Source organism: Filicampus tigris, chromosome 8 (genome assembly GCF_054856515.1).
Source record: "Filicampus tigris isolate MCC_2025a chromosome 8, RoL_Ftig_1.0, whole genome shotgun sequence".
Lineage (NCBI taxonomy): Eukaryota > Metazoa > Chordata > Actinopteri > Syngnathiformes > Syngnathidae > Filicampus > Filicampus tigris.
This window is the reverse complement of record NC_141224.1, coordinates 25917558-25935443: the sequence shown is the minus strand read 5'-3', so window position 1 is coordinate 25935443 and position 17886 is coordinate 25917558. Positions and strand designations below refer to the sequence as shown.

The following is a 17886-nucleotide window of genomic DNA, read 5'->3' as shown; positions in this document are numbered from 1 at the left end:
GCGCATTTCATAACATCTAGAGCTGTAACAAAGCACTTGACATACAAACAACAAAATAGCCATAATACAACAAAATCAATAAATGAACATAAAACACTATATACAATAGACACTTGAAAAGAGCCAAAAATTAAAGTTCAAATCAAAAGCCAGAGAATAGAAATGTGTCTTCAACCGGGTTTTAAAAATGGACGGAGAGGGGCCTTGCCTAACAACCAATGTGAGGTCATTCCAAAGGGAAGGACCAGCAGCCGAAAAGGCTCGATCCCCTCTAGGCTCCGCTTGGTCCTCGGCACCTCAAGCAGCGCCTGGTCCGCAGAGGCTAAGGCTGCGGGAAGGTGCATAGGAGTGGAGGAGCTCAGAGAGGTACGCCGGGGCGAGGCCATTTAATGATTTATAGACAAATAAGAGAATCTTAACTTAAACCCTAAAGGGTTACTCTGTGTCCTACTATATGAAACTTTTACTACTACAACTACAAATAATATAAATAGTAATAATAATAGGAACAACAACAATAAAAATAAATAATATTTTTTAATGATCAGGCTTGATGACAAATTTGAAAAATTTCAGGCCCGATGACAGTGAAATGTGCATATTTCAGAGGACTTTTATTTTGAAATGTCATATCAGATTTGGATCGGACTTGTTTTGGTGGACAGCTTGGGTGTGGTCTAGTGTCCTCCAGTATCGGTCTGGTATCACGATAGATAAAATATATATTTTAATGATTTTTTTTTTTTAATCAGGTTTGATGGTAGTGAAATATGCATATTTCAGGGGACTTTTATTTTGAAATGGCACATCAGATTTGGATGGGACTTGTTATGGTGACAGCCGGGGTGGTCCAGTGTCATACAGAACTGGTCTGGTATAACAGTAGCTAAAGAGTATTTTTTTAAAGTTTTTTTTAAATCACACCTGATGACAGTGAAATATGCATATTTCAGGGGACTTTTATTTTGAAATGCCACATCAGATTTGGATGGGACCTGTTTAGTGGAGAGCTGGGGTGGTCTAGTGTCATACAGAACTGGTCTGGTATCATGGTAGCTACAGGATAATTTTTAATGATTTTTTTTAAAAATCAGGTCTGGTGACAGTGAAATATGTATATTTCAGGGGACTTTTATTTTGAAATGCCACATCAGATTTGGATGGGACCTGTTTGCTGAACAGCTGGGGTGGTCCTGGGGTAGGCCGAAGTCAGAATGATAAAGCTATGATAAACTACAAGGTGATCACCGCCTTCCTCACAATCTTATTGCTGATCTGCGAGAGCCTCGCAATACAACACAACACCGGCAAACGGCTACTCACCTACAGCCGAGATGAACTGCTACGACATCGGTCTTCGCTGTGGAGTAACACCAAGCCTGCCGTGCCCCTTCCATCGAAGCTTCGGCCGAGGAAAAGAGGAAGGCGAGGGGGTGTCTGGAGCCGGTTAAGGAGATGTCCCTTCAAAACCTCCTCTCCCCATCATCATCATGTCCAATGTACGTTCACTCCGTAACAAGATGGATCAACTACATGCAAGGTGCCGATTTGAAAGGGCCTTCAGGGACATATGCATTATCGCCCTGTGTGGGACCTGGCTGGACGAGTCGGTCTCCGACCCCAAGGTGAGCCTGGGCAGCTTCACCATCATCAGGTCCGACAGGATGTAGCACTCAGGGAAGACGCGAGGCGGTGGGGTCTGCCTTTATATTAACAACAGGTGGTGTAACAACATTAAAGTGCACCGTAAAGTGTGCACACCAAACCTGGAGTTGCTGACCCTATCCCTCCGTCCCTTCTATCTCCCCCGGGAATTCCCCACTGTTGTACTCAGGGAAGACGCGAGACGGTGGGGTCTGCCTTTATATTAACAACAGGTGGTGTAACAACATTAAAGTGCACCGTAAAGTGTGCACACCAAACCTGGAGTTGCTGACCCTATCCCTCCGTCCCTTCTATCTCCCCCGGGAATTCCCCACTGTTGTAGTCAGCTGTATCTATGTAGCCCCGAATGCTAACATCAACACAGCAGCGAAGCTGATAGCCGAGGATGCTAATGCTATGTTAGCTAAGTATCCCAGTGCTCCGCTGCTTTATTTGGGGGTGTTGTGTCTGAAAATATGAGGACACGACTTGTTCTGCCAACAGTCTTTATTCAACTGCCGTAGCAGGTGTACACCCATTTGTTTTACTGCTGGTTCTTTACGACAATGCTGTAACGTGGACAATGCTGTAACGTGTAGCAGTACGGCATATGGCCATATGCTACATTCACCCCCCCCCTTCATGAAATCGAAGAATTTCCCAGACAACATAAAACACACAAAACAAGGACTGGAACAAAGCCCATCACGAGCTGAGCAAACCAGGTAGACTGCCAGTTTACTCGCTTAACCTTGTGGGTTATTCTGCCACGCAACAGGCTAAGCTCTGGCTCAGACTTTAATGTTAAAAGTCAGTAACGTAATCGTCCAGGTAACGAGGTTTAAGGCGGACACGAGCTGGACGGGGCTCTGGTTCCTCGGGCACGACTGGTTCGCCTTGTTCTTGTGGACATCTCACTAGTATTTCAGGGCATCCATCCGGAAAACCACCGTTCCTGTCCAAGTGGTCCAGTGTGTGGGTCGCTCCACCCGGCGTTTCTCATCAAACTGCTGCTCATTTGCTGCTGCTTATCTGCCACCCTGCTGGCTGCGGAGGGCACTGATGCAGGAGTGGCCCTAGTCGGAGGACGAAGGCGGTCGAGGGGAAGCTGCAATTCACGTCCAAGCATGAGTAGAGCTGGGGAGGCTCCGGTTGTGGCGTCTGGTGTTGCTCTGTAGTGCAACAAAGTGCTCTGTAGTGCCGAAGAGAAGGGTAGGCCATCTGCTAGGTGTGCTTTTAGTCGATTTTTTAATGTTTGATTAAACCTCTCTACACCGCCGTTGGCCTGGGGGTGATACAAGGCGGTCCTGATATGCTTTATCCCCCTCCCCTCTGTGAAAGCCGCAAAGTCCGCTGAGATGAACTGAGGCCCGTTATCCGTCGTGATAACATCCGGCACACCCCAACGTGCAAAAAGAGAGAACAGGAAGTCCGTGATGACTTTGGTTGTGACTGACCCAGCAGGCAGCACCTCGGGACACTTAGAGTGGAGGTCATACGCCACCAGAAGAAATCGTTGGTGTTGAGGCATGGCATGGCGTTCACCACAAATGTCCACTTGGATATGAGCCCAAGGGCTGGCTGGCCATGGCCAGGGGCTGCAGAGGAGGAGGTGGGGTTTGGCCAGTTTTGCCACTTGTGAGGCATGCTGAACAGTCCTTGACCATGGCTTCCACATCACCGTCAATGCCCGGCCACCAGACCAGGCCCCTGCAGGGTTGCTTCACCCTCACAATGCCCAGGTGTCCCTCGTGAACCATGGCTAGGATGCAGGGCCTCAAGGTGTACGGGACCACAGTACAAAGCCCCCTAGCCACGCAGACATCGTTCCAGCAGGAAAGCTCACCCTTAACCCGATGGAAGGGTGCAAATTCCTCTGACACCTTCGCGAGCCAGCCCCCCCAGGTGAAGGTGCGGAGTTTGGACAGCGTAGGGTCATCTGCGGACGCTGAAGGTCTTGCAGGGAGACTACAGCTCGCAGAGGTGTATGCAGCATGAGGACCAGACCCTGTTCCAAAGTGTCATGGTTGGTGTCCGGTGCAGAACTGGGAGTGGCACGGGAGAGCAAGTCCACCACCACGTTGTCCCTGCCTGGTGCGAACTGAGTGGTGAAATTGTATGCTTGCAGTCTTTCAGTCCACCTATACAGCCACAGCGGCTTGTGCCCCGACCCAGTTGTAGCCAACAAGGCTGTGAGAGCCTTGTGGTCCGTCCGGAGTGTGAAGTGACGTCCATACTGGTACATGTGCCACCTCTCACATGCCCAAACACAAGCTAGGGCCTCCCTCTCCCCGACCGAGTACTTTTGCTCAGCTGGAGTGAGCGATCTTGATGCGAAGGCCACTGGGCGCTCCGTCCCATGATGGAGCTGGGACAGCACAGCCCCAACTGCAGCGTTGGATGCATCGCAGGTCACGAACGTAGGGCTTAGCAAGTCAAAATGAGCGAGTACTGGCGGGGAGGTGAGCTGTGTTTTGAGTCGGCGGATGGCAGCTGAGCACACAGTTGTCTAGGACCAAGGGTGTCCTGCTTCAGGAGGACGCACAGTGGCGCTGTAGTATCAGAGTAGTTGGGGAGGAAGCACAAGTAAAAAGCTGTCATCCCCCGGAAGGAGCACAGCAGTGCGGAGCATGAGGGCTCCGGCAGGCGCAACACGGCATCAACATTGGAGTGCACCGGGCTCAGGCCATCAGCTGTCAGGCGAAATCCCACAAACTCAATGGCTGATGCTGCAAAGATGCACTTCTCCCCATTGAGAGTGAGGTTATGGCTAGCCAGCACATCGAGCACCTTGGAGAGACGGTCGTCGTGTAGGTCACATGTCGCCCCATGCACCACAATGTCATCCACGTACACAACCACACCTGGGATGCCTGCAAAGATGGTGGCCATGATCTTTTGAAAACAGCTGGGTGCAGAGGTGAGGCCGAAGGGCATGCGGGTGTAGCGGAAAACCCCCATGTGTGTCACGAAGGCTGTAAGGTTACGACTGTCAGGGTGCAGGGGAACCTGTAGGTAACCTTGGCGCAGGTCAAGTTTTGTGTCGACCCGTAGAACTTGGCAGCCAACTCCTCCGCTGTGGACAGTGGGTATTTGTCAGGGATCACTGCTTTGTTAACCATCCTGAGGTCAGAGAAGAGTTGGCTGAGGGCGCAGAGCGGCGCACCCTGGAGAAGTGGTTCATCTTCCCACAGCGCTGGCATCTCTGTCCGGTGGCCTTGCAAGCGGGTGCATGGGTGAGGTGTGAGGTAGAGCCACAGTTGGCACAAAGTCTACGTGTGACAGCCCCTTGACGTCCGGCCACATTCACCTCGGCCCAGTTGGAGGCGGAGTCGTCTGAGAGTTGCGAAGTTGGAGCAACAGACTGTGCCAGCGAGAAAGAGCGCGCTGCCAACTGTGCTGCATTCTCGAGTTGGAACGCCATTTCCACAGCCTTCGAGAGCGGCAGGTCATCCGGCGAAAGTAACAGCTTCTCTCGTAGCTTGGAATCAGTCGTGTGCTCTGCTAACTGATCATCTCGTCCTCCAAGCGGCCAAATTTGCATTGGCTCGCCAAGCACCGCAAGTCGGCAATGTAGTGATGTACCGGCTCGCCCGTGTGTTGCCGTTGCTGGCGAAAGGTAATCCGTCGGACTATCACACTCTGTGGAGCGGCGAAATGTCCGGCCAATAAGGCGACACAGTCTTCATATGTCTGCGCTGGTCCGAGGGTGCGAAAAATGCATTGTCCCTCGCTGCCCAAGTTGTGCACTAGCATAGCCGTTAGCCGTGCGTCGCTCGCCTCGTTCAGACCAATCGCCACCAGATATGTTGTAAAAGAGTCATACCAGCGGGACCATGGGAATGGCGGCTCACTGGGAAGTGCAAGGAAGGGGGGGAGCGGAGCAAAGTTAAACGCCATCCTCGTCGCCAAAATGTTGTGTCTGAAAATATGAGGACATATGTAACGTGGACAATGCTGTGACGTGTAGTAGTACGGCATATGGCCATATGCTACAGGGGGACTTCAACGGATGCAGACTGGACAGTGTACTACCATCATTCCAACAGTATGTGGACATTCCCACAAGAATGGGTAACATATTGGACTTATGTTACGGGAACTTCACCGATGCTTTCCGTGCCTGTTCATATCCACCGCTCCGAGACGCTGACCATAACGTCATCTGTTTACTTCCGCTATACAGACAGGAAGTAAAGCGCCACAAACCGGAAGGCAGCAGTGCCCCACAATGGACGAAGGGCGCCATCACACAACTCCAAGGTTCTCTTGCATGCACCGACTGGGCCATCTTTGATGGCAATCTGAATGACAGAGTCTCCGTCATTACAGACTACATTAAATTCTGTGTCTGTTCCACAATCCCAACCAGAACAATAAAGACCAATCCCAACTCCAAACCATGGATCACCCCACTATTAAAACGAAGCCTGAGGGAAAAACACAATTCCTTCAAGCACCAGAACTGGGCCATCATCAAGGCAACAAATAGGGAGTTAAAAAATCAAATAATTAAAGCAAAACTGAAGTACAAAAGCAAACTGGAAACTGAATTCAGTACCATGAACACCAAACAAGCCTTCCAGAGGGTGAAGATCCTAACAGGATATGGACCAAAATCATCATACACAGTCAGCGACCCGGAAACTCTCTCTAAAGACCTAAATTCTTTCTTCAACCGCTTTGATAAACTGGACTTTTCATCAGAGTGTCAAGAATTTCTGAGAGATCCTCCCACCACCAGACCCCGAAGAACCGGCCCCCTTGGAGGAGGTACGGCAAGCCAGGCAAGGAACCTGGGCCTGATGGCATCCCGGCCAGGGTGGTTAAGAACTGTGCCATGGAACTCTCCCCTACCCTGCACTCTCTCTTCTGCCAACGTTACTGGACTGCCACAATACCCACACTATGGAAAACCGCAACCATCATCCCAGTACCAAAAAAACCTAGACCCACAGAACTCTACCACTACCGTCCCATAGCCCTCACATCCATAATAATGAAGTGCCTGGAAAAACTGCTGCTCAACACCATCCTTCCAGCTCTCCCCACACCTGGACCCTCTCCAATTTGCCTACAAGGCCAGGAGGGGCACGGAGGATGCTGTGGCCTGCCTGCTGCATCTACTCCTCCAGCATCTGAACTCCCCAGGCAACTACGCCAGGATCTTTTTCGTGGACTTCAGCTCCGCCTTCAACTCCTTACAGAAGCACCTATTGATCCGGAAACTTCACCATCTTAACATCCCCTCTCAGCTGATTCATCTCACCCACAACTTCATCACTGACAGGCGACAAGCAGTAAGGGTGGGCTCAACCACATCCCCGGTAATTACCATCAATACCGGGGTCCCACAGGGTTGTATGCTGAGCCCATTCTTGTACACACTCTACACCAATGACCGTCGCAACATCTCACCTACCACAACATACCTGAAATATTCCGACGACACAGCCATTCTTGCACTCCCCTCCGACAGCCAATCCATCCTGGACTACCAAAACACGGTCAAACATTTCACGGATTCATGCACTGTCGCCCACCTTGAAATCAATGTCAAGAAAACAAATGAAATATGGTTCAACTCCCCCTCGCCCCAGCACCCCATCATCATAAACACACAAACAGTTGACACAGTGGACACTTTCAAATACCTGGGAGTAACTCTGGACAATAAACTCACTTTTGATCAGCACACCACAGACAATAAAAAAAAAAAAGCAAACAAAGACTGTCAGTCATTCGTAAACTCAAAGGACGTTGCATCCAACCTTATGTTACTACTGTATCAAAGTATTGTTCAACTCATCCTCCTGTACTGCTCCACATGTTTCTTTACCATGCTCTCTGTCACCAACCGCACCAAATTCACACGCATCACAAACACAGCAGCTCAAATCATCGGCTTACCCACACCGAACCTCTCAGATTTAAACAGCAGGTCCATCATTCGAATAGCAAACTCGGTAGTCCAGGACACCACTCACCCACGACACCAATATATCATTCCCCTACCTTCAGGGTGTAGATACAGGTCCATAAAATTCAGGAGGGCTCACCTGGGGAAAAGCCTGATCCCTACAGCCATTTCCGCTCTAAATAACAGACATGACTCGCCTGACCAGTCAAACTGTTATGTTAATAACTATCGTGTATGTATGTTTGTGTGGGTGTGTTTACTTTTCTGTGATGTGTGATGTTTGTGTTTTTTGTGTACAGTCTGTGGAAACGAATTACCCTACGGGGACCAATAAATATAAATCTGGGAAGACCAGTGAGCAAAATGTTACAATAATCGAGGCGAGACGTAACAAGAGCATGGATTAACATTTCTGCATCACTATTCAATAGAATTGGACGAATTTTAGCAATATTCTGGAAATGAAAAATCTCAGTTTCATCTGAGTTAAAAAGCAATTGAGAGACATCCATTGTTTAATCTCGGCAAGGCACGCCTCTAAATTACTGCAATCAGCCGGGTTTGTTATCTCGAGTGGCATATATAATTGGGTATCTTCAGCATAACAGTGAAAACTAATGTTATATTTACGTATAATATCACCAAGCGGAAGCATGTAGATGCTAAATGATAAGGGTCCTAGTACGGATCCCTGCGGGACTCCACATTAAACATTACAAAACTCAGAAGTCGCATTGCCATGAATTACACGGTGCGTCCTCTCTGAGAGGTAAGAATTAAACCAAGAAAGTGCTGAGCCTGAGATACCAACACATGCTTCAAGGCGTTCTAATACAGTAAGTATTATTCTCTAGTAAGGAATCATATTTGCATTGTCCAATCTTTCCTTATAACGGAATTTCCTTATGTGGGAAACGACTACGGTACATGTCCTGTATGAACGTGCAAGTATGTTAACAAAATACATGTGTAACAACACAAGCAATATAATGCCCCAAAAAATATTTCCCCCAATTTTTTTATTAAACAAAAACTAAACTATAAAGTACAGGTATATGAACAAAATACCGTACAGTATAACAAACATGGTCCAAATACTGTTGAAAAAAATACTGTAAATACTGTAACACCAATGCAGTACAGTACTTAACTACAGTAAACTGTACTGTTTACTGTTGATTTTTAGTTTGATTTTAGTGTTAGTGTTGATTTATCTTAGGCTTGGGAAAAAATTAGTGTTTTGAGTTGTTGTGTTGGCTTCATTCTTTGCTGTATGAAAATGTTTGTCTGCGTATAATACAGTTTTGTTGCTAATTGCAAGAAACTGTAAAGAAATGTAAGAAAATGTCTGGGGATTCTTGTGCATACAAAAGCATTTTTCATGCCATCTCCATAGCTCTCTTGCTGCACGGTGGCTTTACATCAGGACTTTTCTCGTAGATTTGAGTTTTTCCGACTCCAAGTGTCTCCTGGATGTTTTGTACTTTGTGTCCAGCTTCGCATTATTGGATGCATTTCACTCTCTCTTTCACGGTCATTACGGTTCTTCTTCGTTTGGATGCCATGAACTACAGACAAAAATGTAAATGAATAAATTTAAAATCATCCGCAAATTTCAGTGAAACGCATGCCAAAGAAGTAACTTACATGTCGCCGTTTTGGATCCGATGATGGCGGAGCGGTCAGAGTTTTTCCATAGTACGAGTGGAGGGAGCTGCTTGAGTTTACGCTACTGCGGGCTTGCCTATGGCTTCCGGGTTCCAGTACCGGAACTTCCGCTGGAAGTAATCGATCGTTAATGTAATATAGAAGTAGGAACTTTAATGCATAGCCTACGTTTTTTTTCCGGGTGAGGGAATTTCTATTTGACAGAGGTCCATAGGTGGGAATACTTACTGTAGTATGTTATGATCGACGGTGTCAAAAGCAGCAGTAAGATCGAGCAAGAGTAGTATTGATGAGAAGTTGGAGTCCATAGCTAGGAGAAGATCATTCGTCACTTTAGCAAGAGCCGTCTCAGTAGAGTGATGGGCTTTAAATCCTGACTGAAGAATTTCAAATGGATTATTAGCGGCCATTTGGTCACTAAGCTGACTTTTTCGAAAATGTTCGCAATAAACGGGAGATTTGAAACCACCCTATAATTACTGAGGTTCTACGGATCGAGGTTTGGCCGCTTAATAGGGGTGGGCGGATCGATCCAAATATCGACATTATCGATACTAAGCAAGTACTTGGATCGGATTGATACTATTATCTTGGGATCGATACTTCGCTCCTCCACCAATTTCCTCACTGCTACTCTCTGAGTCTCTGCCCGAGTGAGTGACTCAGGCACACTTTTAGCCCCTCCCTGGTAGAGAGGGCGACGGGAGAGTGAGAGAGCAGCTGGAACCTAAAGCAATGGCAGAGCCAAACAAGAAGCGGAGCGTGGTGTGGAGTTTTTTTTTACAACAGAAAAGGACAGTTCCAAGTGTGATTTGTGTAATAAAGTGCTCCGCTACTGTGGTAACACAACATTTTAACACAAAAATATGAAAATAGGAAGAAGGCCAATTGTCTACAAACTGCAGTCCCTGCTGACTACAAAAGCTAGCCAGCCATCGGTAAAAGGGGCCAGACACAATTACTCGATGTTGACTCATCTTTCTGGCAAGATCATCAAGTCCTTGCTATGTTCTTCTTTGTGATCTCTGATTGCCTCATCATAGTATCATTGGAGCCGACGTGTACAGAGGTGGGTAGAGTGGGCAAAAATTTTACTCAAGTAAAAGTACTGGGGAGAGGGAGAGGGAGAGGGAGAGAGGGAGAGGGAGAGAGGGAGAGAGGGAGAGAGAGAGAGAGGCGGCTTCAATGTAGCCTAATGTAGCGGAGTAAGAGTACAATTTCTTCTTCTCAAATCTACTTAAGTAAAACTAAAAAGTATAGTGATTTAAAACTACTCCTAGAAGTTAAAAAATTCCCAAAACTTAACTCAAGTAAATGTAACTCATTACTACCCACCTCTGGACGTGTATCACTATATCCGAGTACCTAGAGTTGTTTGCCCTGTGCTGGTGTCTTGTCCTTTTGCGAGTCAGCTCCCTAAGATTAGCTTCAATGTCGGGTGCTCTGGCCCCAGGAATACACATTAAAGTGGCTCGATTTCAAAGCTTAATGTTACGGGTAATGGAGTCACCTATAACTAAAGTGCGGGAGCCAGTAGACCGAGGTGGAATGGGACTAGCTAACGGGCTGAATCTGTTATGCGTCTGAACAGGCTCATCGCGATTAGCAGGCCGCTCAGGGCTAATGCTTATCGGACTAACAGGTTGGCTACAACCCATAAAAACAGTTGTGTCCGCCACATCTACGGTTACCACATTATTCTGCTCGAGTTGACGGACACGTCCCTCTCGCAGGGAGAGCTTTTCAATGAGACGAGTGCAAGTGGTGCACAAAGCCATAGTTGCGTGTAGTCGCCCAGTCGATGAAGGCAGGTGAGCAGCTGAAGAGCAGCCGAGGAAGCCCGTCGCTGTCAGAGTTGTTGTGCGGCCGAGATTGATGGAAACCGGCAATCCGCTGCTTCCCAAAATTTTCAGAGTAGTCTGCTCTCTTGACTGCTCGTTAATGATCACTTGATTACTTTTGATCAGGGATGGGCAACTGGTGGCCCAGAACAGCGCTGTCATTTTGTATCACTGCAAACTACTTTATTCGATTATGCAAGTGATCACTGCAGCTGGTCAACCTATATCCATAACATAAATGGACAAAATAGTATGTGACAAAGTACAGTAAGGCAGGGCCTTGTTCTTCAAACCAAACTTTGGAGAAGAGTGATTGCTCACATCACAAAGTGTTTTTTGGCATTGTGGAAGGATTTAACTTGCATACAGCGTGCTCAGCTAAGGAAACACATGCCATAAAACACCCAAAGCACACTTCTTTTTTTTTTTGCTGATGTTAATGCCAGAGGAGGGTTTGGAACACTGTGCTGACTCAATTAGCACAGTGTTGCCGACTTTATCACACTGTAAGCACCAGTAGTCAAGGACCCCGCTCTGTGCCGTTGTGGTCTGACACTTGGTTGCTGAGTTACAGTGGTCCCTAAAAGCTTCCTTCCAACTTTGCAAGAATACCACTTGCAGTTCGTCATGGAATGTCAGGGAGGAAGTTGATCGTTGCAATGATGGATTGATGCAATATTTCACCAATAAATGACTGCCTAGATAACGCTAGGTACCTCAAAATATATACTTGTGGTAATGGGAGTAAATTACACTAAAAGAGATGAATTGGCCCAATTCATTTGCATTAAACAGTGAAAAAGCCATCAGGAGCCAAGTAAGACCAAGAGACGAATCACTTTTATTTCACTCTTAAATCAAAGATGAATTTGTACTCCAAATTGTGTACAGTTAATATATTTTCCAGAAATCAACAAAAGGACAGCACTTAGGCTCTCAACTTTCTTTTAATGTATTCTTGCTCTGTGCCCTCTTCTCTGATGACTCCGTTGTCTCATCTAGTTGTGGCCTTGGAGTGCCTCCGCCATGAACAGCTTCCCAAGGTTCTGAGAGGTGAATTCCTTCACGTTCTGGCAGTAGTTGTTAATTTGCCCTGTTGGAGAGTAGTCACATATATCAACATACCCACACAAAACAAACACCAACAGAGGCAAACATTCACCCATTTGTGAAAACCCAAACAGGCCAAAACGAGAGGAAAAGGGGACAGAAACAGAAGCATAGCAAAATATCAAATTAGTGGTGGGAACACAGCAGGATGAGAAAGCTGTGGTGAGTGTGGTGGGTGTTGAACAACATGAAACTGGAGAAAAAAAGGCAGTCCACTTGGTGACTGAGCATATAAACTTTAGATTAATATAATTTCCAGATAATAGTGAATATAATTGTGAAGGATATCCTGTGCGAGGAACAGTGGCAGCTGATTCAGTTTGTGATGCTTGGAGTTTCAATCTTAGATATGATGGGAAATGTTTTCTTCTTTCTAGTGGTGCGTAACAGAAAATAATTGAGAAGCACTGGTATAGCTGCCAACTGTATTTTCTTCTCTATAAGCAAGCAAAGCTAAATTGATTTCAAACAAAAAAATATGTTTTGCTGTGTTATTTTGAAAACATTTATTGTGCAGACCTCAAAAGTCAAAATCAGCCATTACTGATATGAAAAATAGTCTACACTATATGCTTTTAACCCCTGCAAATTTTAACAACCTGTCCACAACCCACCGAAAATCGTTCCACGACACACTTTTGGGTCCCGACCAATTAATTCAGTATCACTGGTATAGACTTTTACCAGCATCGAGTGGGTTGCGAAATAAATGTACTTTCATTCCAATATGATATGTAATATCTTATGTTACAAATTTCTATCTATGTTAATGTGGTGGTTTTCACATACGTAATCCTCCCCACGGAACTAAGGAACTAATTTGTTCCACACGTGTTTTTGCTGCATTCTTGGCGCCTCTGTACTTTTGAGAAGCATGTTCAGTAAAGTGTTCTGTGATGAACTGAACTTGGCTCCACAATAACATAATTCCGCCTGCTCACCAAGAATCATGACGGCATTGCAAGTGGATTTGTCCCAAAATGTGTCGGGTAAGCGGTGAAGAACACTCAAACGGTCATAAATAGAAACAAATGTCTTACCCGATGTCTTGTTTGAATAAAAATGGGTTCCACACAAAGTATTTTCCAAGACTTTTTTTTTTTTTTAGCTCATCATTATTTCACGCTGCTCTCGCCACTCAGTAAACACTTTGAATTTTTCTTCCTCATTTCACTCTGAGGAAGACTCAAGCATGCATATGAAGGTTACACCATCACACTGTTGCAGCCAGCTAACCGATGTGCCTACGTGGCGGCCATGATGGGGAAGTCGATGTTCCCATCAAAGGCAATGCATGGACATTGAAATTAAGTCGTAACTTGCTCATTTCTGAACCAATTTTCATGAGCTCTATTTTTTTATTCAACACTTTAGTGTATGCTATCAATACATAAAATTTGAAAAAAAGCTCCCCCAAAATATTTTTATATGTGACAGTAAACTCCCAGTTCCCTGGTCTTAATTGTATGTAATCGCCTTATTCATATCTGTGAGCAGAGCCACAAAGCCATTTCACAGTGCTCTCGCCTCAGATACGCTTGTAAACATCGGCGCACATCGGGAGCATTCTGCTGCTTTTGGCTTTTGTGAGATCTTGGGACACAAGGAGGTCTCCCAACAGGAAGTGGTGACAACTCCAATTGTTGACAGCAGAAACTGTTAGCGAAGTAAGAGAATACCACGACACAAAAAAAATATCAGAACATAAGAAATCCCAATCTGCCAAATTATGTGAATAATAGTTCAATTTTGAGCGTGGATAACAACAAATTGGAGTGTATAAAACACGAGCACATAGTAAAAACTGCTTCTGAAGGGCGATTTTCGTGATGTGTATAATAAAAAAAAGCATATCATTCTCAAGGAATTACAATAGTACAGTAATCCTTCGTTTATCGCAGTTAATGGGGAAAGTTAAGGTAAATTTCTCATTTTTTTAATTTTTATTTTGCATTATATTTATTTTAACGTTTTATCTTGGGGGGGGATTTATGCTGTTGCGAATATCGCCGACATGGTTCTCATCCTTCTAAATACTTATTTAACTTTAAAAATGCAAACTGGAGAATAAATATCAAGCTGCAGGCTGTGAGAGGAACGTGAGCTACAACCCTAGCAGCGGACGATTACGACGGAACACTGGTTCAGAACCATGTTAAAGTTTTACTTTTTATCCTAAAATGTACCCGTGATGCACAGAGGCCGTGAAACTCAAACTGCAGTGTGGCGAGGGATTACTGTATATGCTGAGAGGTAATGTGCTGTTTATGTTCATTTACCTGCAATAAGTAGCGTGTCCATACGAGGTGGGGGCTGGGGGGGCTTGAACATTTTGCTGATGTCTTCTTCGGGCAAGGCCGCTTCCCCTCTGCTCTGTCGCTGGGCGTTCTCCTGCTGCCGCCTCTGGAGGTACTGCACAGAAAGACGGACAGAGGAAGAGGCAGAATTGGAGGACGATGGGGATGGGGATGATGATATGACAGTGATGGGAAGCAAGAAGAAACGGTAAAAAGACAAAAAAAAACCTCAAAAGTGGTATACTGTATATGCAATGTCAGATAGCAATTAATGGTAAGTTTGCATGCAGGTGTTGACAGTCAGTCAAACAGCTACTTTTGTTCATTTGGTGAGAGAGGAGAACTCTTCTTAAATGTGCTGCATTTTGCATGATGTCTCCATGCTTGTGTGGGTTTTCTCCAGATACTCTGGCTTCCATCTCCATTCCAAAAACAAGGACATTAGGTCCACTGAAGACTCCAAATTGCACACAGATGTGAATGTAAGTGTGATTATTGTTCGTCTATATGTGCATTGTGATTGGCTGATGACCAGTCAAGGGTGTACCCCGCCTCTCGCTCAAAGTTCCACTAACCAAATGAAGGAAAGCGGTATAGAAAACGCATAGATGGGTATGCCACTATAGTGCTCTGCACTAAGGTTTGCCCAGAATTGGTCACAGCCTTTTTGGGGCAGTACAGCTTGACCATATTTACTGATGTATAGTTGTCTCAATTGACATACCATAGGTTCATATGATATAAAGATTGACAGTGACTGAAGATACATTTGTAAAACTGTAACAACTGTTTGCAATAAGCAGTGGCTGCCAAAACAGGTCAGTTATTTTATACTGCAGACCTTTAAAAGAAGACAACAGGAAACAGTAAAAAAAAAATGACAGTTTAACTTCAAAACTGTTTTATTTGTTTTAGTTCAACAAAATACTATAAATATACTTAATTAGAATGTTTTCAATAACAAAAACACATTTAAACACTTCACACACACTCATTGTTTACGCACTACTGATACAGTATTTTTATTTCTATCCAGGACTTAAAGTCAAACCCAAATACCCAAATATTTCTTGTTTATTATTTAAGCCTTTGGGGAGTATAAAGACATCATTGAATATGTTACATTTGACATCCCAACCACTAGACTGAAATATGGAAGTCTAGTAGTTTGATTAATTAAGTGAGTAGATGGACCATTGATTTTAATTAAGAAAAATACCAAAGTGATTACACCCCCGTCATTCTTGATATATGTCAGCTCTTATAGATTGATAGAAACCCTACATTTAATATTTGTAGATATTAACGTTCTGCATCAAAGGACTTTGTTCTTTTTGAGTTTGAAATGTCAGACTGTGTTTGAATGCACCTCGCGTCTCGCCAAACAAAATACAAATATGTATTAAGCTAGCGATTGCTTAATACAAGTTAATCGTTCGAGACCCAACCGGCAATATGCATATTGTGTTTTACAACAGTATTTATAATTCCACTTGTACCACTGAAAATAGACAAGTCTTCGTGAGCGCCTAAGTGAATGGGAGCCAGCTGAATGGAGACAGTCCACTTGACCCTTTTTTGTCAGTCCTCCGTCCGCAACCTGGGTAGTACCCTGCCATCCTCGTCCCTCCGTCCTTATTCATAAAAAATTATCGTCCTTCGACCCTGTCCGTCCTCGTCCTTTTAAAGTGGTTCTGTCCTTATGTCCGCCCCCACACAGCGAAGTAAGAAAAAAAAAAAAAAACATACATGCATGACGCCGCGGGAGAGATGCTAACGGCGGAGGTTTGTTCTCATTAGCTGGATAATTTACAATTCAAATCCGCTTAAATTATGGGCACCCACTTCTGGGTTAATGGTTTGATGAACTGCTTGCCACCACACGTTGTATTGATTCCATTCTCTCTGTCTGAGCTCGCAGTCTGTTCAATCCATCACAGTAATGCGTTAATAATTTCACACAAATCGCTCCAGAGTATAAGTCGCACCCCGACCAAACTAAGAAAAAGTGCGACTTATAGTACGGAAAATATGGTAAGTCATTTCTGAATATTTTTTCCACTTTCAACCACTCAAAATGTTCAGTGGCACCAGACCTATCCATAAATATATAGTTTTTATTTATTTTAATTTTTTTTATGCCCTCTATGGACACTAACAGCTGTGGTATGCTAATAGCAAAGCTAACTCTGCTGCATATATCTAAAAAAAAAAAAAAATCAAATTGGAATACTTCATATGGCGTAATTAGAACATTGAATAAGTCAAAAAGTCATAAAAAATTTGGGGGGGTAATGTCCCTATTTTTGACAATGGCAATTTCCCACTTTTTACCCCTCTCGCAGTATTTTGTCCAAAAAATTGACAACACTTTGAAGTGTGATTAAGTCATTTCTAAATATTTTTTCACTTTCAACCACTCAAAATGTTCCGTGGCACCAGACCTATCCATACATATATAGTTTGTATTTATTTTTATTTTTTTTATGCCCTCTATGGACACTAACAGCTGTGGTAAGCTAATAGCAAAGCTAACTCTGCTGTATATATCTAAAAAAAACAAAAAACAAATTGGAATATGTCATGACATAATTAGAGCATTGATTAATCAAAAAGTCAAACAAATTTTTGGGGGGGGGGTGTCCCTATTTTTGACAGTGGCAATTTCCAACTTTTTACCCCTCTTGCGTTATTTTGTCCAAAAATGGACAGCACAAAAGCGTTGTAGCAAGAAGTGTCAATCATGTGCTGGAAAAGGCACATGGGCCACCTTGTTGCCCGCCGTCGGCAGGAGTAAGTGCTGCAAGCCTGCAATAGCACATACACACACACAAAAACATCAGATGACATCAGATGACAAGCAGCTTTGATAGAAAGCTGGACCAGGATGTCAACAGCCCCTTTGCAGTGGTTGTAATAAATTATATGATTCTTTGCTTTTTTTTTGGTCTACCCAATAACACTTCTGGGTCACTGTGTTTTGTGCTCAAAAGTAACTACCTCTTTTGGGCATGTAGGACAATAGGGTTGTGTGGGGCAAAAATGCAAAAACCCTGGAAAGTGGAGCTGTTTGAAGTGTTTATGAGCTGTGGAGGAATTTCAACTTTGTTTTTTGGAAGGTTTCCCACCAGAGTCGCTTTTTTTCCAGCTCTATGGCCAGAGGATAGGAGTTTAAAAACAAATTCTGTTGTGACCATTTGGCCCTCCAATTGGTCACAAAGCCCCAACGCGATTCTCATTGCTTGATTTCGTTCCATTTGTCCTCCCGCAGGCTTTCCGATGTACACCTCCATATTCCACGCATAGGAGGTGGAGACATTGGCAAGTGTCCAAATTTTAATCTAAATCAAATTTTAACCTTATAAACAAAATTGAAAATTCCCTGAACCAATAGGCGTGGACAAAA

The 17886-nt window shown here is 44.6% G+C and overlaps 1 protein-coding gene across 1 annotated transcript in view; it reads right to left on the bottom strand.

Annotated features, from left to right (window-relative positions):
• Positions 1-11891: 11891 nt before the first annotated feature.
• LOC147144174 (eukaryotic translation initiation factor 3 subunit H) overlaps positions 11892-17886 on the bottom strand; it is a 142907-nt gene continuing 136912 nt past the window's right edge. The window contains exons 7-8 of the mRNA XM_086038714.1: positions 14463-14595; positions 11892-12166 (exon numbers count right to left, since the gene is read on the bottom strand). Of these exons, the coding sequence (XP_085894840.1) occupies positions 12072-12166; positions 14463-14595 (228 nt within the window). The 3' untranslated portion in view covers positions 11892-12071. The remainder of the gene's footprint in view (positions 12167-14462; positions 14596-17886) is intronic.